At 42.4% G+C, this 25006-nt stretch overlaps 1 protein-coding gene across 3 annotated transcripts in view; it reads right to left on the bottom strand.

The window, feature by feature from the left end:
• Positions 1 to 883: 883 nt before the first annotated feature.
• The window catches only part of USP6NL (USP6 N-terminal like), a 131867-nt gene continuing 107744 nt past the window's right edge, over positions 884 to 25006 (bottom strand). For 2 of the 3 annotated variants that reach the window (XM_040413233.1, XM_040413231.1), the window contains 3 exons: positions 24089 to 24188; positions 14842 to 14994; positions 3833 to 5235 (listed from right to left, as the gene is read on the bottom strand). In XM_040413233.1, the coding sequence (XP_040269167.1) occupies positions 3833 to 5235; positions 14842 to 14994; positions 24089 to 24188 (1656 nt within the window). Of the gene's footprint in view, positions 5236 to 14841; positions 14995 to 24088; positions 24189 to 25006 lie in introns of all 3 variants that reach the window. The other variant, XM_040413229.1, reaches the window with a different exon arrangement.

Here is a 25006-nt window from a genome sequence, read left to right as displayed (position 1 = left end):
CCAGACTCTATCACGTCTGTCACATGTGCTCAGTGTGAACCTGCTTTCATCTGTGAAGAGCACAGGGCGCCAGTGGCGAATTTGCTAATCTTGGTGTTCTCTGGCAAATGCCAAACGTCCTGCACGGTGTTGGGCTGTAAGCTCAACCCCCACCTGTGGACGTCGGGCCCTCATATCACCCTCATGGAGTCTGTTTCTGACCGTTTGAGCAGACACATACACATTTGTGGCCTGCTGGAGGTCATTTTGCAGGGCTCTGGCAGTGCTCCTCCTGTTCCTCCTTGCACAAAGGCGGAGGTAGCGGTCCTGCTGCTGGGTTGTTGCCCTCCTACGGCCTCCTCCACGTCTCCTGATGTACTGGCCTGTCTCCTGGTAGCGCCTCCATGCTCTGGACACTACGCTGGCAGACACAGCAAACCTTCTTGCCACAGCTCGCATTGATGTGCCATCCTGGATAAGCTGCACTACCTGAGCCACTTGTGTGGGTTGTAGACTCCGTCTCATGCTACCATGCTAGAGTGAAAGCACCGCCAGCATTCAAAAGTGACCAAAACATCAGCCAGGAAGCATAGGAACTGAGAAGTGCTCTGTGGTCACCACCTGCAGAACCACTCATTTATTGGGGGTGTCTTGCTAATTGCCTATAATTTCCACCTGTTGTCTATCCCATTTGCACAACAGCATGTGAAATTGATTGTCACTCAGTGTTGCTTCCTAAGTGGACAGTTTGATTTCACAGAAGTGTGATTGACTTGGAGTTACATTGTGTTGTTTAAGTGTTCCCTTTATTTTTTTGAGCAGTGTATATATATATATATATATTCTTGTTTCAGTTTCTAATAGCAGAACTGTAAGTTTCCAAAGAAGACAAACAACTTGTAGGTACTTAATAATATTAATCTTTAACGTATTAAAAATACAGTCACATTAAAAAGAACAATTAAAAACTGTAGAGGATGACATATGAAAATAGTATGTATAGATTTATACATAAAATCTACAATATTTAACATGATCGATACATTTTTAGGAGCAGTTGTTACCAGCTCAGCACAGTATATTGTACAGCTTGATTAAGAATCGCAGGCTCGCAATTAGGAAATGAGTATTATTACAGTCACATTTATATACATTGTATTATGAATCATTTCTGTATTTCTGGAAATAATCGGCAACACAGACAACAGAAAAAAAAAGAAAAAACAGAAAAAAAAAGCATTTAGTCATTTGTTGTAATGTACTGTAGTGTTCAGCTATCTGTTAACACTTGTTCTAATCAACCATATACACAAATATCACTCATGCAGATATTACTACTGCACAGCTACCTAGTTTTATCTTTTTTTTTTATATACACATAAAATGCATTACAACTGTACCTTAAAACCTGAAGACATAAAAATACTACTTTCCTGATCCAACTTTAATAATTATGGAATATGAAAAAGAAACATTAATTCTTCTATGTAATTAAGGTATTGTGTGTTCCCTGCAAAGAAACATGCCCTGGTGCAATACTACTTTGGTTTGTGACGCTGCTGTGCGAAAGCTGAAATGACTAAAATTATACTCTTTTCCTGGAACAGTTAAAGAATGCATATAAAAAAAATAAAAAAAAACATCAAAAGAAAAATGTGTCAATCAGAAGTAGGTAAAAACCCACTCAACCCAGCACTTGGAAACAAAATTCAAATTGATTTGCCTTCTCTTAACTTTTAGTGTCATTTCAGCACACAATGCATTGCTTCATAAAAGGTGTGATAGTATAATGATAAAACAGCAGACATTAAGCCATTAAAAGCAAAGGCACATAGTGAAAGACACATGCTGTAGGAGCAGAGTGCATGATTACCGAAGGCGGGGATAGATTCAGCTGAAAGCATGTATAAAATAATGAGCACAAAAGACAAAAAACTGTAACGTCTACCTATTTAGCAATCAACTGCTAAGTATTATGTTTTTGGAGGAGACAAAGTACACACACAGGAGTGTAATTGTAGGAGATATTGCTGCAAATACACACTTTCTAGTTCAACCCGATCCAAATTATGTAAACATTACAAATACTATGTATCTGGAAGAAAGACAATGCACAGTGATGTTAAGAAGGGGAACAAGCGCTATAAATACATTGTGGATCATCACAGATGAACAAGAGGTATCCGTCAAGGCACCACACACAGCACTGCAGCAACCGTATAGAGATATTAAGGGGCATGTGATAGAAACCTTCTCTAGACTACTAGTCTTACAGAGATACTTGGAGGGGTTGCCTAGAGGAAAAGTAAGGTTTAAAAACAAAGCAACATAACTACTGGTAAATCCAATTACAATAATGTGCACTGAAGTGCTACCATCCTCCATAGGCACATACTAAAAACTTCAGTTAAATTCACTATAGAGAAGGCTTGCTACACCATACAAAGGAGTTTGGGCAATGTACTCAGTCATTGGTAATCTGGGTTTTCTGTAACTTTAAATTTGGACATTCTGACCTTATTGCATTAGCTTTTGTTTTGCATGGGATGCACTCAGCAGCTACATCTCACAGCTGGTACAGCACTTTCAAAATCAATATTGGTAAAGTGCACAGTGTCAAATGGATACAATAAAGCATTTTACAGTGTGAATAGGCCAGAGTTGTTGGAAGACACACCATTAAGCCGAATACAACCTAGGCAGAATCTATAGCAGCTGCTGCTCAATGCCGAAGTACTGAGAAAAGGTTCTCTCAAGTACGGAACCATCATCAAAAGCCATACATTCATCCTTATAATACTTTCATACTACAGGAACAGAATAACTCCAGCAAGCTTTGACCTCCAGTTACTGAACCCAAAAAAGTCATGATACTCACCTGGAGTTTAAATTAAAACTTTCATTAGTCTCAAATATATCAAAAAGTTAAAGATAGCACAAAGTAATAGGCACGTCTTTGAACTGACTTTGCTGAATAAGTATACCAATGTATTGAAGCAGGTACTGTAACAGTCTAATGACTTCCAGAGGCTCTGAATACATTAATATGTTAGGAGGAACCCCTAAATGTATTCTTAGATTAAAGGAATACTGTTTCATAATGTTCACCTTTAAGGGATATTCCCATCTCAGACATTGATGGCATATTGCTAGGATATTGCATCAATGTCAGATAGGTTAGGTCGCATATGCCAGAGGTGGGACCCACACCTATCTCCAGGACAGGGCCCAAGAAGTGAAAGTGAGCATGCCATGCTATTTTAAGAGGTCCAATAGCAATGTAAGGAGAGTGCATCGTGCATGCTTGTCCATCCCTCCATTCACTGCTATGGGACTGCTGGAAATAGCAGAGCCAGTGCTGGCATTTTTCTGAACTCCCATAGTAGTAAACAGGAGGTGGCCACGCATGCTTGGTTGTTTTCCCTTCACTTCGGAGGGCCTGTTCTGGAGAGAGAAGCAGGTCCCACATTGATGACATAACCTAGCGATATTCCATCAATGTGTAAGATAAGAATACCTCTTTAAATATTGCTTGTATCACCAAAAGTCTTTTAAATAATTCCTTGAACCAAAAAATCTGCTATCGAGGCACTAAAGTTAAGTAGCTAAAGAATCAATAAATATCTCAGAACATATATGTACATAAAAGGCTACATATCGAACATTCTAAGAACCGGATTTAACACCTAGTTGGTAAGTCTATGTCAACTCTATTGAATGTTTTCATGTATATGTTACGGTATAATGTCTCCTTCCACACAACCTTAAGCGATTCAAAAAGTTCATGCTTGAAATGTTGCTTGTAAAAACAAAGCAACCAAATTCCACTATGACACCATTAGGAATATACAGTTCACAGCATCACAGACTCATGCATTATTAGTCCATCACGAGGATTTCGAAAGTGCGGTGCATTAACTCCAGGTTTTGAATGCAGATACCGTGGTGGAGTTACTTGTTCACTCTGTGGTGAAGTCCTTAGCCTCACTGGACTATTAACAGATACAGAAGAAAACATTTTCACTGGGCTTGAGGGCTGAGGTGAGCTTGGGGAATATTGCAGATTAGACAAATAGCTTCTTGATGCCTCTCGGTTTAATGGTTGTCCAAAAGTCCCAAAAGACACTTCAGGAAGGAATGTGTGGTCCACTTGGTAATCGATCGGTGGGACAATATATCTGTGGTTTTCCCTCTGATTAAAATTACCTAAGCGTAGAGTAGCATTCTCTTCTGCAGGTAGAACTTCAATTCTATGGGAAGGTGATGTAACTGGATTTTGCCTAGCAGTAGAGGTCACGGGTATTTTATCTGAAGGAAAATCAAAACTGCGATCATAGGATCGACTTAATGGACCAATCAATTTTGGTGAATGGTGCTCATTATTTAATCTACTTATTGAGTATTTTGTATTATCTGGATAAATTGGTGGGCTGCTGTAGGAAGGAGGTGGTTGTTTTAGACTGTACCCATCACCAGTACCCTGAAATGGTGCTAAAGGCCCTGGAGAGCGTGACTGCGTGCCAATAGGATAATTACTATCAGTTGCTCCTGGTGGACTGGATCCTTTTAAAAGAACACGTGATGAAGTGCTATTAAAATACATCACATTTCTGTCAGACAATTCTGACTGTCGCCTTAAATCTTCAACATGATTGTCAATCTCATTTTCACCACCGGAAACATTATCATACTGTGATGCATTGGACCCTCTCTTACCACCTGAATCAAAAACTCTATTTTTCTGCTTCACTGCCAAACCCTGAGATTCAGACTGACTTGAAACTCTATATTCTGGTGGGTTGCCCCTTCCATCACTTATGTGCTTTAGAAGAAGCTCTTTATTTTTTGATTCGGATGGCAAATTCCATTTAGGAGCGATTGGCTTTGATGAACTCGAAGTTGCATTTGTGTTTTGGTTAGCGGCAGCATGGTCATAGTATTTAACTTTGTCCTGAGAAGGAGTAACAGGTTGAGGAAGTTTCCTTTGATGTCCATCGGCCTTCAACTGCTCAACACGATATTCCCCAGATTCTCTCTTTATGGATTTCAAGGTTGACTTATCAATGGAATTCTTTCTCCTCTTCTCAGTTGGTGATGCTTGCTGTGTTTTAGTTGGAGAGGGAACTTTTTCATGTTTCACTTGATTTGGAAGCTTGCTGGTACTCTTCTGCCCATTCATAACATGATTTGTTAGTATATGAACAGGTTCGGAAGGAATTTGACCAAGAGGTTTTTTAGGCTGTTCTTCTTCTTTGCCTACGATTTAAGAAAAAAATAATAATATTAAAATAGAAGAATAAACAAAACCTTAAAATTTAAAATGAGCTTTATTGAGCTTTATACAAAGCTGTTGGTCAAGGCAAGGCTTGAAGGTGACATGTGAATTGTGACCAATTACTGTTATCCCCGGGCGCCGCTCTGTTCTCCGGTTATAGCCTCCGGTATCTTCATAGTTAGGCTCCACCCAGGGAAACCTGACGCCGTCTCTTTCTCTTATGCTGTAGCGCTGGCCAATCGCAGCGCTCAGCTCATAGCCTGAGAGGTTTTGTTTTCTCTCAGGCTATGAGCTGAGCGCTGTGATTGGCCAGCGCTACAGCATGGAAGAATGAGACGCCGGCAGGTTCCCCTGGGTGGAGCCCAACTATAAAGATACCGGAGGCTATAACCGGAGAACGGAGCGGCGCCCAGGTATAACAGTAAGTGCAGGGGGATCCCTGGGCGCCGCTCTACGCGTCTGTATAGTTAGTTTAGAGGTTTTATTATGGTGAAAGGTCCTCTTTAACTCTGTTTAAGGGTACAATATGTTTCTCTGCTCAAAGAGCAATGCCGCAGGCACAATTCAAAACACTGAAATTTTTCAATATACACTGAGAGATACATAAAATGTTAGGACTACATATCAAGGACTGCTGAACTCAAACCAATGGTGCGTTTCCACTTTGTGGCAGTATCACGTTCACTGCTAAAGTGAAGATTGCCTACATTCATTGGTGGTGTGCTCCTCCAAATCTGCAAATGCTTATGCCACACTTCGAAGGTTCTATATAAGGAAGACTTACCACAATTGTTACACAGTTAACCCCTGTGATCTATGCTCAGAAATGGCTTAGGGTGTACATTAGAACGTTTCATCTCATTCCAATTCCTATCTCTGAAGCACTGATCGCAGTATAGGACACTTATAATATAATAAAAATTAAATAAATAAAATACCAGAAGTACTAACAGAACAGAACACATATACCATGGGGAGGTGGGAGTAAAATTGTCCATAAAAAAAAAACAAAAAACAATAATTTCTATTGTTGAAAACGCTACCAAAAAGGGCATGCTGCAATAGATAAATAAAAATGGGCAAAACAAAAAGAAGAAGCACAAGTAAATAAATATGTGACTACAAAAATGTTGTATGAAAGTCTATGAAATACTGAATGCTGGACAAATTGGTGTTTCTTTGTAGTTTTTGACATTTGAGGTGTGCATTTTGAGTTTTTTCAAATTGCAGCACGCATTGGAGTTTTTTCCCCTCACTGCCTGGCAGTTTTCTCCTACAGACCTAAACATTTTTTTTTATTTTAGTTAAAAAAAAAACAAATGCATTATGTATGCTGGCGTTTAACAACTTTATTATAATTTTTTTTTTAACAATGCTTTTTCCCCATACAGTTCTACAGATGAAGTGACATTACAGAGGGCACATACGTTCCTCTTAAAACCTTTGGCATTCAAAAAAATTCCAGGTGCTAAAACAACCTATTATGGGCAAAAACTCCAAAAGGAAAAAAAACAAACAAAAAACACTGATCAGGTCAGGCATATTTTGAGCAATTTTTCTTCTGATTCTTTTCTCTCCCTCCCCCAAAAAAATGCCATAAAAAAGGGAGGGAACAGAAATAGAAAAAGAACAGTATGCGGAGTGGGGCAGGGTGGGGAAAGGGTTCCTGTCCCCTAAGGACATGATAATGAAAATTAAGAAGGATGCTACCGGAATAATACACTGAAAATATCACAAGGCTTTACACAAGTGGACTACACAATGACAGGTAGCAATGTGGCAAAAAACATGCACGAAAGCCACAGACTTAAAGGGGTTTTCCGAGAATGTTTAAGTGATGACCTATCATGTGAATAGATGAGAAGATTTCACAGCAGCATATCCAGTGTTACTTTTATTGGGGACCAAGAGTGCACACACAAATACGACGTTTCGGCTACGCAGTAGGTCATCAGTACCCGACCTGTGGGTGTCAGACACCCAGAAGCCCCACTGATCAGGTATTTGAGAAGGTACCAGCACTCCCGTCAGCCTTCTAGCATGTTTCCCTAGGCCAGTGACGTCATGCTCATTGATCACATCGCCGAGGTGCAGCTCAGCCCCATTCAAGTGAAGGGGCTGAACTGCGATACCAAGCACAGCCACTGTATGGCGATGTGCTTGGTAAGCTGCGAGAAGGCCACGGCACAGACACCCGGGACCCTGCCGATCAGATACTGTTGACCTATCCTGAGGACTGGAGCACATAACCCTGTTGTATCGCTTTTCATTTATAACTTCATAAAATGATTTAAATCGCTTCAGTAAAGACAAATCAACACTACATAAATCTCTTCAGGTTGACTTTTGGCAAATGAATATTTCCAGGTAGTAATTACGTTCTAAATCTACTGAAGTACACGTCAGTCCTAAACCTACGTCTTCCGACCGTGCAATGATTTGCCCACTAATAAAAGGACTATAAAAAGATTTTATTGTGATATAAACTATAAATCTTTCTTTGTGGAAGATGTACTGAACATGGTTTTGGAGCTAGAGTTTGTTTTTTTCTTACATGTATGGGTAACTCTGTATAGGAAATATGACGCCAGTTCACCACACCCTTCATATACTAGAAATATTACAGCACATACATGCAGGGATCTACGTTCTGCATGGCTGGGTTTATACGTGCTGAAATATTAAATATTCAGCATGTTCTTTCTCATGTATACTAGAGAAATAATTTGTTAAAAACGAAGGAAGGAAAAAAAATAAAAAATCTAAGTCAGTAGCACCCTTACAAAACAAAGCCTTTTTAATATAATCCATCTTTGTCTTGGTTGGTATTTAAACGTATGTCCCCTTTGTTAATAATGTCACTCCTGCAGCTCTTTCAGGAGTTTATCTTAAGCTTGCCTCCCACTTTCCATGGTTTATGCTGATTTTGGAATTTAAATACCACGTGAAGTCAGATTTAACACCTGAGCTCACAAATCCGGCAGGTTTGTAGGTGAAACTTACGAAGAAGGAAACCTAAACCAGGGGAGTAAAAAGGGGCTCCATATCATAAGTAAATTTAGGGAATACAAAGAAATCTATCTAAAACTAATCGGTCCTTTCTGACAGGACAGTGAGAGCCCTGCTTAGCCCACCCAAACAGGATTATTAACAGCTCTCATAGTATAAGGGAGCATTCACACGACCGTATAAATGGATCCGCATCCGTTCCGCAAATTTGCAGAATGGGTGCGGACCCATTCATTTTAATGGGGCCGCAAAAGATGCGGACAGCACACAGTGTACTGTCTGCATCCGTTGTTCCATTCCATGGCCCCGCAAAAAAGATAGAGCATATCCTATTCTTGGGCATTCTCTATATAGCGCTGGCCATGTGCAGTCCGCAAATTGTGGAACGCACACGGCCGGTATCAGTGTTTTGCGGACTGCAAAACACCTTACGGTCATGTGAATGCACCCTCATTGTGTGTAGACAGAACGCTGTTGATCACTGTGTGTGGGAGGGTAATCAGGACTCTCATTGCCCCTTTACACAGGCAATGATCAGGAATGAACTGTTTGTTCCTGATAATGGCCATTTAGATGCAGCAACAATCCCCCCTCTATGGGGATGAATAATCGCTATTGCTTGTTGGAAGCACATGCCTGTCCACACAGGGTTCTGCACAGCTATAGATGATGATTTTAGGTGCCACGTGAGAGAGGCAATTAACCAACAAACAAACAAGTGTTGTTTGTTGAGGGGGGAATTGCTGCACCTTTACACAGGACACAACTGGAATTAGCACTTGCATGAATGGTCACCCCGATAACTGTTCCATTCCTTGGCCAGTGTAAAAAAGAACCCTTACTCAGAATACCTACTCCAAATCATGTATACCAATATATCACAGAACTCAGGATCTCTTACGCTATCATACCCGGCTCTCAGATAGCCTGCACTGTGCCCCACGGTCAAGTGATATGCTCCTGGTGCTGTACATTGTGCACGTGATCCTATTTTGGTTACAACCCACAATGAACAGGTCAGTGATTTTGACGCGTCCATAACCATGGCGCGTGCATGAGAATGAATCCCTCGCTAGCACTGCCAGAGCATACAATACTATCTCCTAACCATGCTGGCTGCATCAGTGCAGTCAGACAGTGAATAGGGATGAGATGTACCTAGACCACATGACTGATGGTCTAGGGCAGAGGTGGCGAACCTATGGCACAGGTGCCAGAGGCGGTACTCAGAGCCCTCTCTGTGGGCACCCACGGCCCGGAAAAAGTCTATGGTGTACCAATATGCCTTAGAATTTTACCGCAAATCATAAGCGCAGGGCGCACTATGAACAGCAGGGGCAGCGCACTGAATGTAGGCAGGCTACTATAGCTAAATTATAAAGTACATGGAAGATATACTATATTGGCATTAAGGTTAAATTGCAGTGTTGGAACTTTTAAAAAAAATAAGTTGGTTTTGGGTTGCAGTCTGGGCACTCGGTCACTATTGCTGGTCTAAGGTAAGCGGCTGTGGCGCTTACAGGAGCGCCGGGGCCTTCTCAAACAGGGGGTCCCAGGTGTTTGGATAGGTCAACTGTTTCAAAGAGTTGTATAATTCCTAGAATGACAAACTTAAAAAATGACAGTTTCACCAACTTGATCTCCAGAGCACTCCGCCATGAACTCTGACACATGGGTAAGACAAAATGTGATCTGAACCCAACCCAACATCCATATGGATGCTACGACTAAATCTTTCCCAGCAAAACATTGCCCAGAGCACCACACTGCCTCCACTGGCTTGCCTTCTTCTTACAGGACATCCTGGTGCCATCTATTCCCCAGGTAAGTGACACACACGCACATGGGCAACCGCATGATTTAAAAATAAACATGATTTAGCATACCAAACCACCTTCTTCCAATGTCATGAGGTCCAGTTTTGGTGCTCAAATGCCCACTGTACCTGGTTTTGGTGGTGGACAGGTGTCAGCATGGGTACTGTGACCAGTCTGTAGCTATGCTGCCCCACATTCTACAATCTCCAATGAACTGTGTCAATGAACTGACACCTTTCTATCATAACCAGCAATTATTATCTTTTTGCAGTTTTTTGTACATTCACTGACCCATCCATTTATCCATCACAATAGAGTCCTTGGCAAAGAGACTTATGTTTTACAATTTTTCTTATTCCATACATACTACCTATTAATATTCCCCTTATTCCCCTCCCTTGACATTTACTATTGTTACAAGATATTCACTTCACCAGTCAGTGGCTTTCACATCACGGCTGATTAGTGTGCATTACAAATACTTGGTATATATATATATATATATACACATATACATACATATACATACATATACATATATACACACACACACATATATATATGTCCAGTATATCTCAGAGAAGAGATCTATAGCTTGTATATTTTTATTAAATGGTTGTATACCGCCCCCTTGTGGCATTTTTATGTACTTTGGAGCACCAATTCTGTTAATTACAGGTTCAAGTTTAGGAAGCATAACTGATATGTAACTAGCTGAAACCGCTGCTTTGTTGGCTGGAATCATTTAATAAAAGGCAACAAAAAATTCTAAGATCTAATAGGGTGGGACCTTTTAAAATAAGATACAGTGAGTGAAACTCATTAAACCTTAATGCATCTACTCCAAGATATGTATCATTGATGAACATCTACAAGACATCCTAGGGCAACCTGTTGTTGTGTAGAACACTGGCTAAACACACATACAAATTTAACCTCTTGCTTATCAGCTATTGAAGGTGTATTCCAGTGAAATCATTTTATATAAAATGGGGCGGAGAGAGCAAAAATAAACTGAGCTTACTGATCCCCCTGCTGTTTGGCCACAGCTCCAGTTCCCGCTCCTCTCTTACTTCTTTTTAGGCTTGACACACTGCAAAGAGCTTGGCCTTCCAATTACTGGCCACAGTGGTGACCCACTGGCTGGATGGGCAGGCTCAGCCGTTTCCAGTATTTCAAGCAAGAGAAGAGGAAGTGAGGAGAAGCAGGGACCAGAGCAGCCACCAAATAAGGCTACTTTCACACTGCCGTTTCTGGGTCCGATTGTGAGATCCGTTTCAGGGCTCTCACAAGCGGCCCAAAACAGATCAGTTTAGCCCCAATGCATTCTGAATGGATAAGGATCCGCTCAGAATGCATCAGTTTGCCTCCGTTCCGCTCTGGAGGCGGACACCAAAAGCGTTTTGATGTCCGTCGGACGATGCGGAGCCAAACGGATCCGTCCTGACTTACAATGTAAGTCAATGGGGACGGATCCGTTTTCACTGACACAATATGGTGCAATTGAAATGGATCCGACTCCCATTGACTTTCAGTGTAAGTCTTTGCATTATTTTTTTGTTCATGGTAATGCAAACGGATCCGTTCTGAACAGATACCAGTGTTTGCATTATCGGTGCGGATCCGTCTGTGCAGATACAAGACGGATCCGCACCTAACGCAGGTGTGAAAGTAGCCTTACATGGGCAGGGGATAAGTAAGGTGAATACTCACTGGCTTACTGCTATCTGTGACTATTTAAAAGGGTTTTCCAAGATTTTACTACTGATGACCTATCCTCACTGACACTAGGCACCCCCGCCGGTCAGCTGTTTGAGAAGGCAACGGCATTCTCAGTGCTTACCAAGCATGGCGCCATGCTCTGTATAGTGGCTGTGCTGGGTATCAAAGTGAATGGGGCTGAGCACGATACCAAGCACAGCCGCTATACAATGTACGGCACTGTGCTTGGTAAGCATGGAGAAGGCTGTGGCACTGACAGGAGCACTGCTGCCTTCTCAAACTGCTGATCGTGGGGGTCCCGGGTGTTGGACCTCCAGCGATCAGATACTGAAGACAGGTCATCAGAAGCAAAAACCCGGAAAACCCCTTTAAACATTATTGCACCAAAATACCTTGCCCTTTTGTGTAGGGAAATCAGGTACATTTGATAAGAACCAGGATTCTGCAGCCCTAACAGAAATATATAATGTACACATAAAAATGACGTGGGCGCCTTGGCAGAAACTATTAACGAAGCCCTGCTTTAAAAATCACTTCTTTAAGACTGAATGCTCCTGTAACTATCACAGCATGGATTAAGTCTAAAGAAAGGGCAGGCACTGCTTTATTTTAGTTAAATGTCACGAGAAAGCACCTGCTTTCTGCAGTGATAAAAAATTGACATCCTGCTGCAGCATTTAGCAGTCATTATAATGAAAAATAACGTGGTGAAAATTGCAAGCGAAATCAAAGCCTCTTATGCCCGTATACTCAGGCTGCTATGGGAGTATGGTAGAATACTAGAAAATGCCTACAACTAGAGCACAAAGTGTGAATATAGATTTCTACCATCATGTACGACACAAGAAAGATTCTGAGCGAATGTCAGAATAGCACATTTTCGGACACTTGAAAACCTTTCACTTGTAGTCTGCATTCTGCCCCTGAAGAGATTGGGGAGAAACACTTATTTCATACAGGGTAAAGGTTTGCTCTATTACTTTTCTTTTTGTGTTAACATCTTCTTGGATGGTGCTAAAAAAAATACTGAGAAAGAATAGATCGCTTTGCAGCGAGACAAGCAAGGGGCAGATTTATGAAAACGGACCATAACAGCCAATGCTGGTTAAGGTAGAAAGTTGTCACAACATGCAGTTTATTGCCGACAGTAGAATGTGAAGATGTACCCAGACAAGAATAGGCAGTTATATCAATGGCTGTGCGTGCCGTTCCGCAAATTGCGGAACGCACATGGACACCATCCGTGTTTTGCGGATCCACATTTTGCGGACCGCAAAACACACAACGGTCGTGTGCATGAGGCCTAAAACTGCTGATTTCTACACAATGGGGCCACATATTGAAATAGGAGCAAGAATTTTACAAAGTACTGACTAGATGCCATAGCTGGATGTTACCATGTGCCCACTGGCCCCCACTGACTATGATGGGATCTGGTAAAGCTCCGGCTGCTACCCAGCAAATATGCCAGGATTCACACTGTACGCAAAGGTTTTTGTCTGGCCAAATCTTGGCATATTTTCCGGGTAGCAGCTGGATCTCAGCCATATTCCATTATAGTCAGTGGGGCCGGTGGGCATACAGTAACATACGGCTATGCCGGATCCAGAGAGCTCCGGCTCTGCCGTGACAGCCTGCCAGAGACCTCTAATGCAGACTTCAAATAAGCCTCATGGTGCAGATCTGTGTGCACAAAAGCGCACATAAATCCACACCATTTATCGCATTTTTGGTGTGGGTCTGCTGTGGATTTTCCGCAGATCTCACTCTTCCATTGAAAAGGGTGAAATCTGCACAAGAAAAATGCAACAACAATTGATATTGATATTTCAAATTACACACACAGGAGGTCAAAAAAAAAAAAGCTAAGTGTAAATGAGATTTATCTAATCTTACATATTTTGCATGTACAAGTGGTCTCTCAGGTTACAATATCAATTGGTTCTAGGAAGACCATTGTCTGTTGACACCATTGTAACTTGAGTAATCTGTTCCAAAGCCCCAAAATGTCATCCAATATAAGAGGAATTGAAGATTTAAGAAACATAAGCAGATAACTAAGACAGATAGAACAAGTCCTTACATAGAACAGTCAGGAATAGCTGCTAACTAGCAACTTAGGCTACTTTCACATTAGCGGCAGCCTTCTCCGGCAGGTAAACAGCCTGCCGAATCAGTGCTGCCGCTAGTGCACGCGTACCACCGTTAGTCCGCTCCGGCCTCATTCACTATAATATGGGCGGGCCGGAGGTCCAGCCGCATCACAGCAAACATGTCGAGAGGGGGCCGTAATAAAACTATGACATGTCGTAGTTTTATTCCAAGAAAACAAAATACGTCCCACGGCGCAAATTACTGTCAACCAGTCACCAGGATCAAGAAGGAATCTTTTATTGCAGCAATACAACGCGTTTCGGGGAATCACAAGTTTGCCGTGATGCGGCTGGACCTCCGGTCTGCCCCCATTATAGTGAATAGGTAGGGAGTGGACTTCCGGTGGCACGCGTGCACTAGTGGCAGCACGGATCTGGCAAGCTGTTACCTGGCTGTAGTCATCGCATCATAGATTCCCGAGCAATGGGTGGCAAGTTTCGCCAACCAATATGCGATTGTCAACGGGGAGTGAACCAGAGCTTATATGCTGTCTGTGCTGATTGGGCAGCATCTGAGCTCTGTTTCACTCCTTATTAAGAATCATGCCTCCATGACAGTGTATTGGAAGCTGAAAACACAAATACTGACTATTTGTGAAAGGGAAGGGGGGGGGGGGGGGGGGGGGTTCATAGGATAGGAAAAACCAGTGACGGATTCTGCACCAGACTGCACAAGAGAAGAACAGGCTGCTTCTGCAGAGTGCCAATTCAAAATGATAGTACCCAGTGGATATACAAAAGCAATGAGCATTAGGCTGTTTTAAGCAATAGCATTTTGGAAAAAAAACTGTATACAAACAGCATATTAATGTAACTGGATATTAAGGTGAGAAATCAATACACTCATTCTAGAGCGAGATCCACAGAGACTTGCAGGGCTGCTTACCTGGAGGGGGGAGATCAAGCTTTGCTCGCCTTAGCTCGGTCATTGAGAGCTGGAGCTGTTCAATCACGTAGTCATCCTCATAACCAAAATTGTTAGCAAGGCTCTCCTGCAGGAACTCTATTAGATCTTCCATTGTCAGCTTCATTAAGTATTCTAAACAAAAACACAATGAGGTTATTCACCATACTTTTAATAACTAACCGAGCAGGTATAGAGAAGAGAAAATTACTTCATCACATAACAAGCTACAATAGCTATAAAGGCATCATTATGGGTTTTGGGTTATTAGCATTTACTTATTTATGAATAATTAAACTGGGAATAACAATACTGTGAAAAACGCTATGCTAAATTATAAAACTTCATTAAAAACGTATGGCTTTATGGAGAGCATATTAATGATGGCAGGCACATCATCCCAACTTGTGCAGAACACATTGTGAATGCATCCAAGTGTTGCTTCTGAGGCCATTCAACAAAAAACACAGCGGACCTAAAATGAAAGTCGTAATAAACACACAGACAGATTATGAAACATTAATATGGCAAGCAAATAAAGAAGTTATAATCTGTGGGGTATTCACTTTAACCTATCACCTTAACCAGGGTTTGCAGAAAGCAGGCCACTATTCCAAGAAACAAAATTATACAACGGTAATTAGAATTTGAACATCACTGTATTCTAAAGAAATTAGTGTGTGTATATATATATATATATATATATATATATATATATATATATATATATATATATATATATAGAAAATATGGGGTTTGGGATTTGCGGGCGGTTTACTTTAAGTCACTGCATCTTTATTTTACCTTACAATCGTGACGGTCCAGTAACAACTCTGCAGGCAGAGCGGAGGGCGGCGTAACGTCACTTACTCACGTGACGCGCCTGCTCCGCCTCCTTCATTCATAAAGTGGGCGGAGCAGGTGCGTCACGTGAGTAAGTGACGTTACGCCGCCCTCCGCTCTGCCTGCAGAGTTGTTACTGGAGCGTCACGATTGTAAGGTAAAATAAAGATGCAGTGAGTGATTAGTCTGCTGTGAGCAGCAGGGCTGGGGCTGTTATGGGTAGGGGGATCGGTCTATGGCACTGCTATGGGGAGGGGGGATCTGTGCACTGTTATAGGGAGGGGGATCTGTGCACTGTTATGGGGAAAGGGATCTGTGCACTGTTATGCCCATAACAGTGCACATATCCCCCCCTCCATAACAGCGCCACCCACAGATGAATTTCATTCATGAAAAAGAATTATTAATAAAATCATTTAAAAAAAAGTATTTTAAAAGTATTTGGGCAAAAAGGCAGTTTCGGTTTTCGGTCAAGGGCATCCTGAATTTTCGGTTTCGGACCAGAATTTTCATTTCGATGCACCCCACACATACACATACACATACACATATACACATACACATACACACACAAAATTGCAACACCAAGAAAGGCAAGCCGTAAGGTTATGCCAATCGAGTAACTAGCAGGTGTCATTAAGATCTGCAGATGATTACATTTTCAAGCATGTAGCTCCAATCTGTGGTACGTTTTTTAGCCATATGAAACCTCAAAAATCTGATCAACCGATTGTGTGATGCCTCCTGTTTGTCGATGTGCCAGTTATCACCACTTGTGTTCCACTGACCTCACACCACCACTCTCAAAGACTATGATGGTGCACAGTAAGATGGCAATGAAGATAGCAATGGAGGTCTATCCTCTTCAGGGATGGGTCCCGCTTTGTCTCAAAAGCAATGATAGCTAGAAATTGGTGTGGAGACCAAGTGGGCAATGCCATAAAGAAGCCTCCACAAAGGAACGCCACACCGGTCCTACTCCTGGGATAATTCTGTGGAGTGGCATAATGTACGGTAGCCATACTCCTCTAGTCTTGATAATGATAACCTTCCCCTACATTTTCTATGAAACAGTGCAGGAATTCAGAATAAAACATAGTGCATTGTAATGAGGGAGTCTGCTGGTATTTCATGCCGTAGACAACTGTTTCGGGGTGCTTGGCCCTTGTCCGTACGAAGTAGGATTCTGGCTGGCTGGGTGCGATGAGGTTTAGGCAGTCCTCCAGAATGAACTAAAGCTGCCGCACATTAGTTCCTATGGAGCCACTGCCTGTGGCAGGACTGGATAGGAATACATTGAAACTCTCATACTCCAATGCCATATGGGAACTAAAAAATAATGTAAAAAATGTTTTTTTTGTTTGTTTTTTTTAAATGTAAAAAATATAAAAATTCTAAAAAACCCACCTTTACTCAAAATGCAAAATAAAAAAATGCACCTCATGGGTATTGCCATGTGCGAAAACCTCTGTACTATTAAAATATTTTTCCATAGGGCAAACGGCGAAACGAAAAAAAAAAAAAACTAAATGCGCGGTTCACCGTTTTTGGTCGCTTCACCTTCCACAAAAAAATCTAATAAAAAGTGATTACACACCCCAGAATGGTATCAATAAAAAGTACAGATTGCCCCACAAAACATGAGCAATCAAACAGCTCTGTACACATAACTCCGAAAAAGTTATAGGGGTCAGAATATGACGATGAAAATAAAAACTAAATTCTAAGTTTTTTGTTTGTTTTTTTTTCAGTATTAAAATGCAAGAAAAACTATACATATGTGGTATCGCCGAATTCGTACTGACCTGGAGAATAAAAGTAACAGGTCAGTTTTACCATATAGGGAACGCTGTAAAAACAAAACCCATAAAACTGTTGTGGAATTGCGTTTTTCACCCCAATTGGATTTTTTTTCCAGCTCTCCACTAAATTGCATGTATTATTATTAAATGGTGGATTTAGAAAGTGCAACTTGTCCTGCAAAAAACAAGCCCTGATACGGCTATGTAAAGGGAAAAATAAAAAAGTTAATCGCCCCAGAAAGGCAGGTTGTGAAAAAATAGGATTTTTTGTGCTTACCTGTAAAATCCTTCTCTCGCCAAGTTCATTGGGGAACACAGAAGACCATGGGTATAGCAGCTGCTGTTGCCACTAGGAGGCGACACTAGGGGAAAAAAAAGTGCTAGCTCCTCCTCTCAGCTATATCCCTCCTGCAAACACTGAGCTAATCAGTTTGTACAAAAGCAGTAGGAGCAGCCAAGAGAAGCCAACAGAAACCAATTGTATGAAAGAGAGTTGGAGATGGGTCAGAACCAAGAACAGGTGGGAGCCACCAAAAAGAACCAGCAATGTACTTACTGAGTACGTGCTGTGTCCCCCAATGAACTCGGAGAGAAAAGGATTTTACAGGTAAGCACAAAAAATCCTGTTTTCTCGCTCGTATCATTGGGGGACACAGGAGACCATGGGACATAGAGCAGTACCATGGGGAGGGAATAAAAGAGTAGAACAAATCTAAGGCTGGCCATGGGATCCCACACAGAAATGTGAGAAAAGGATGAACAGGAACTCTGAATAGGACTGGAAGAGCGTGAACCAGGAAGGCCAGCCAGAAAGCGTAGAACGCACAGTGTCTTAGACTGGGCAAAAAGAGGAAAATCCAGTTAAACGAAGCCCAAGGGCTCGAGAGGCTTCGGAAGATGTGGATAGCAGCACATAATATCCACAAGGATAAGAATGTCTGACGACTGAAGATGATGTGCGGAAGGTACTTCCAGATAACGAGGACCACAGAATTGCAGTGAGGACCTGGAATGGAAACCCAGGATGTCTTGCATGACAATAGGCCCCATGGAAAACCGAGGGGGGTTTACTCAACAGAAATGAACCTGTAGAATATGGGTATGCACGAGACCTGGCGAATGAGAAACAGGAAAACTCAGACACGACCTTACCAAATGTATAGGTATCAGGATGGGATACTTCAACCCAGGAAAAAAGAGCAAGGAGAGAACACAGGCCGGGAAGAAACAGCATTTGGCCGGGGAATGGAGGCGTGGAGAGGGAAGATGGGGGTGAGAGATTGGGGGAAGTGGTGGATGGAGGGGGGCTATATGTTCACAATCCTCTTCGGGGTATTAGCAGGGTCACGTCTTCAGCCACTAGCACCAAGGTGGTAGTGAGGCTGGAGTGGAGGGGGGACTGCAGAAATGCAGGTGACCGCATGGCTGGCGGGATGCAGGGGAGCTGAGCCGCCCTGGTCCACTTTTGCCTTCTTGGGGGAGGCCGGGGGCGCTGAGGGGAACCGACAACGGCCTTCCTCCTCGGGCCAGGCGTCTGTTTCCCATACCTAAAGAGGAAAAAAAATATATAACAAAAGAAGATGCCCTGCAAAGCAGGGAGGTCTGCCTCCTACAGACACTAAGCTAAAACTGATTAGCTCAGTGTATGCAGGAGGGATACAGCTGAGAGGAGGAGCTAGCACGTTTTTTTGCCTAGTATCTCCTCCTAGTAGCAGTAGCAGCGATACCCATGGTCTCCTGTGTCCCCCAATGATACGAGCGAGAAATGAAAATGCGAAAAACTCTCCGGGGCTGAAAGGGTTAAGGACCTTCAGCACTCTTCCTAAGCTGGAGTAAGTAAAAAGAGACTGGTGAGTGACAAGGGAAGTGTGTGCATGGGAGGGTCAGGGGATTGGTTAGCTGCGTATTACCCCTTTGCTATTTTACACCATTGTCAGGTGTTTATAGTAAAATAAAAAAACACTGAAAACCCCCTTTAAATGGAACCTGTTCCCATGAATATGCAGTGTAACCTGTAGGTATCATGTTATAGAGCATGGTAAGCGGAGTAGAATAATATATAGTTTTATGGGAAAACATTCAGTAAGGCCCCTTTCAGACGAGCGAGTTTTCCGCGCGGGTGCAATGCGTGAAGTGAACGCATAGCACCCGCACTGAATCCTGAACAATTCATTTCAATGGGTCTGTTTATATGAGCGTATTTTTTCACGCATCAGTTCTGCGTTGCGTGAAAAACGCAGCATGTTATATATATTCTGGTCCTCAGTGAAAAACGCATTGCCTCCACAAGCAGGTGCGGATGCAATGCGTTTTTCACTGATGGTTGCTAAGAGATCTTGTTTGTAAACCTTCAGGTTTTTTTTATTATGCGCGTGAAAAACGCAAAACGCATTGCACCCACGCGGAAAAAAACTGAACAACTGAACGCAGTTGCAGACAAAACTGACTGTACTTGCTTGCAAAATGGTTCGAGTTTCACTGAATCTGTCAATCTGCCAATCTGTCACGCTCGTGTGAAAGAGGCCTTAGAACGTGTAGCTTAATTAAACTACTCCTTATTCTGGGCTTTGAAGTCAAGCAGCCGGTCCTATCGGTGACTGACATCCCTCCCTCTATGACTGTGTATACACAGATAGCTGTCAGTCACTGATAGGACCGCCTCCTGGACTTCAAAGCCTTGAATGTACAGGAATTTAAATGAATGGAATACAGGTTATATTGAATCTATTCCCACAAAGCTTCATATCATTCCGCTCAGCTCCTCCTTCTCTATGACACGATGCCATCGGCCTAGACACTGCATTCAATGTGACAGGTTCTCGCCTTCTGTACATGGTATAGGGAGCACAGCAATGAAAAGATAGAGAACAAGGCCAATGAGACCACCTCAAGATCTAAAAGGGGAATATACATTCTTGTCTTTGGGCTGTGGTAGGTATTGCAGCTCAACACTGTTCACTTGTCCTTTTAATGTGATCAAGGAAACAGTAAGCTTATTGAGTAAAAAGCGGGCACCACGCATATCCCCCGCTGGGCAAATCTCCGGGTGAGAAGAACATCCTCTTCCTTAGTTTGGTGTCCAGTGCAGCTCCTGTTTTAATGATCAAATAAAGGGAATATAGCGAATACATTCTGTAAGCCCCAAGTTGCCATTTTCTCCCTCTTGGTTTGTAGAAAGGTATAATATACTGGCAGAGCAGTTTAGGTAATATAAGAAAATGAGAATAAAAAGCCTGCATATTTCATCAAACACAAGAGCGTCTTTGAGATAATTATGGGTAATTTAGTGTGAGCTCTTTTAACCATTTATAAAGACTCTGAATTATGCAGGTGCTTTTTAGCCACAATTTATTCCATGGAGAACAAGCCGAACTGTTCAAAGTGAATGGAAAAGACCGATTTCAAGAATAGAGGAAAGTAAAGTTAAAGTCCGCTTTGCTGATTTATCACATACCGCTTCATTTTAAAGTTTACGTTCACCTGTAGAGGAGAAAAGATTTTATCTCAATTCCCCAATAAGTCTCTGCTGTATGAATCCATCCCTGAACAAATGGCATCCATATGATAACGTACAAGGCAGCCCACCATATATGCCCATTAGCACAATACAGGCTACTCCTAATTTCAACAGCGACCTGTATTCTTCCTAAAAGGGGCAAAACATTAAATGAACATTGGCCGAAGCAATCCCAGCCAACGATTTAATGTGTATAGGGGGTCTCAACCGACTTCCATAGGTGAAAGGCATTTCTTAAAAGGGTGGTCTCTGACACAATGGGGGAATATAGCTAGGATATGCCCCTATTGTCTGGTAGGTGCGGATCCCACCACTGGAACCCGTACCTAGCTCCTAAACGGAGCCCCGAAAGTGGTGGAGGATGCACTACGCATGCGCAGCCGTCCTCCATTCATTTCTATGTGGCCAGCGCTTAGCTATTTCCGTCAGGCCCATAGAGGTGAATGGGACAAGTGGCCGGTCATGCGTGGTGTGCTCCCTTTCACTTCAATGGGGAGAGTGCCTAGTGGCAGCCAGACCAGAGTCCTTTAGACACCACTTTGACCCGCTACGTTCTCGATATAGGTGCGGGTTCCAGCACCTATCAGACAAAGGGGGCATATGCCCCCATTGTATCAGATGAGACGATCCCTTTAACACTGCCAGACAGAGCACAGGACATGTCACATTGCCATATTCTAGCCTAACAGTTACTGAACCGAATACTCCGCATGAAGAGGACTTGCTCTGATTAAATCATTATGCTATACCCACTCCCTTTGATGAAACAGCAATGGTGCAGATTTGGATCACAAATTATTGCTCAAGGCATTACACACACATGTACCTGTCATAATCAATGTACTCGCTGTGCCGTAATAACGCTCACAATATACCCAGAAGACATGGCTTGTTACATGGAGATGAAATGGACCCTCCGGGAGCCATGAATAAACACATCTTAAAGCTTCAGCTCTGTGCCATGTAAACTTCTCCTTTCCAGCACAGGAAGAACGTACATATTTCAGCAGCGCGCAGTTTGTTCCCGACGTACATCACACAATTGTCTGCCTCGGACTGTATTATAAATGGTAATTTTAACTTCACAGCCGTCCAGGATCACACGTGTACAAACTGATTTCCTCAGAGGCTGATGATAGCTGAGCGAATACCGGAGCTACAGCCAGACCTCTCCTAATATTCTATACAGACTGACCTCCAGATATATGGACCCTGCACACACGGATATGGGTCTGTATTCATTAAAATTACTAGAGGATGGGCACTTTTCCACAGGCCGATCGGGCAGGCAATGATCGTGAACAACACTCATAGAAATGTTCCATCATTTACGTGCAGCAATGATCGCTGCTGTATGGCGGTAAGCCAGGGTTCATTTTTTTTGCCCTGTGTTTAATGTATATATTGGGTGAAGAAAAGGACACAAAACTGTAGTAAACTACACTTTGAGTCCGGCAAAAAATAAATAAATGTGTTAATGTATACCGTATGTTTGTTTTTTTTTTTGTTTTTTTTTAACAATGGAACTCTATAGTGACGGATGCTATTGTATGGCGTCCATCAGAGACATCCGTTTAACGTATCCATTTTTTGCACACATTAAACATAAGACAAAAATCTGACGTGAACGCAGCCTAAACGATTGCTACCGTTATTGCTCGCCCGCATAGCGGTTCATTGTCTGTCAGCAGAACAGATTTATTTACATGGAAACTCATCTGACTACGCAGAGGTAAATATTCTATTCTCAGTGGTGATTGCGGCAAATGAGCTCTGTGGTTAGTAATGCTGCCTAAGGGTCCATTCACACGTCCGTATGTGTTTTGCGGATCCGCAAAACACGGACAGCGACAATGTGTGTTCCGCATTTTGCGGACTGCACTCTCATAGAAAATGCCTTTTCTTGTCCGCAATTGTGGACAAAAATAGGACAGGTTCTATTTTTTTGTGGAACGGAAGTGCGGATGCGGACAGCACATTCCGGCCCCGTTGAAAATAAATGGGTCCGCATCTGTTCAGAAAAATTGCGGAACGGATGCGGACCCATTTTGCGGACGTGTGAACGGACCCTTATAGCACTGTCGCCCTGACTGAGTGGTCATTTTCTGTGTCGCAAAGGATCAGGAAGTGGAGACCAAGGACATGGAAAGCATCAGGGCAAGTAGAGGTAAGAGGGGTACCCCTTTCGTTTTTCGTTTTTTTTATGGCATTTTGACTATAAAAAATTTTTTAAAAAGAAAGAAAAAACACTGTATGGACAACTGCTTTAATAAGGACCTGTCACTTCTGCTGACCTGTCTGCTTTAGTAACTACTTTCTTTATAACTCGAAGTTGTGCCATTCCTCAACTATTCCTGCTAAAAGTTTATGAATGAATTGCCAGCAGTCTGCAATAAAAGGTCCAGCTGCACAGTACGACACTGACAGCGCTGACTGGATAGTGTCAGACAGTGCAGGGACATGTCCCCAAATAGTAACACCCAGAAGGACCTTTAATGCAAACTGCTAGCAACTGATTTGTATACTCCAAGTAGGAATAATAGAGGAAGAGAATAAAACTAGATGCTTCAGAAATGTTATTACACGGAGCATGCACATAGTGACTAACAGACATGTCAGGAGAGGTGACAGGTCCTCTTTAAGGAATCCGCTACATCTATCCATTCAGGAGTTGAATAACTAAATACATCCTGACTTTGGATGTTCGGCTCAGTAGCCGTTGCCAGTGCACTCCTCTACAGGCTGGCAGCATTGGCAGTAAGTAATTGCAATCTGCTAACTATTGGAATCCTTGAGGGAGAGTGAACACACACAGGGTGAACTCGGGGTATGTGCCAAAATAGCTAAAAGGATGCTGCATAATACAGTACACATAAAATGGAGTTTGTTGATTGCTACATGACAATACACAAAAAAAAAAAAAAAAAAAACACAATAAAAAATGAAGATTATATAAATCAGCAATTTCTGGAATGAAGGAGATAAAAGTGACACAACACACATCTATTTTTTTAGCAAAAGAAGATGTGGTCAACTGCAAAACAGCTTACAATGAAAAAGAACTTACTTTTATGTAGCTTCACAATTGTGTAGGACATTGCAGTAAGAATTCGATCACCATCAAGTATGTAAATGTCCCATATCCTCAGGTTTAGCGTGAAAGGAGTCTACACAAAGGCGAAAAATATCATGAGTGCCATTTCATACCGAGTGTATTCAGAAACCTAAAGCTACACAATCACCTCCACAGTACGAGTACGAGGGATCGCTATAGCTGCCTGCATGGACGACAGGATCCCCCAATGAATGAGCAGGTCGCTCATTCATCGGCAGAACATATAGATGGCCAGAATATTGGGAACAAGCATTCGCAGAAATGGTCGTTCCCGATAATCTGGCCTATTACTGGTACGTGTAAATCAACCTTAACCCTTTAAAAAGTACCAGATGACAATTTCTTTAAAAGGGGTATTCCCATCTGAAACAATGGGGGCATATCGCTAGGACCGAGAATGGAGCAGGGAAGGTGGTGGCCGGAGGACCCCAGGTTTCCCCGGGTCCAGCCACCACCAAACGCTCTCCTCATAGTACTGAATGGGAGCGCACGGTGCTTGTGCGGCCACCGTTCCCTATCATTACTATGGGGTCGACAGCAATAGCCAACCCAGTGCTCAGCTATTTTCAATGGCCCCATCAAAATGAATAGTAGTGCAGTGCACCCTCCACCACTTTCAGGGCTCTGTCCCAGCGGTGGGACCCGCACCTATCAGACAATAGGGGCATATCCTAGCGATATGTCCCCATTGTCTCAGATAGGAAAACCCCTTTAAACTTGCTTGAAAAGACAAGTAATCTCAATCGGTGAGGTGAAATATCTGGCACTGTTCATCAGTCACCTGTTAGAAGTGGATCTGTACTAAAACACATGAAATGTTGAAAAAAGAGGAATCCACTAATATCTCATATATATGACCAGCTTAGGGAT

Source organism: Bufo bufo, chromosome 1, assembly GCF_905171765.1.
Source record: "Bufo bufo chromosome 1, aBufBuf1.1, whole genome shotgun sequence".
Lineage (NCBI taxonomy): Eukaryota > Metazoa > Chordata > Amphibia > Anura > Bufonidae > Bufo > Bufo bufo.
This window is presented reverse-complemented; position numbering and strand designations above follow the sequence as displayed.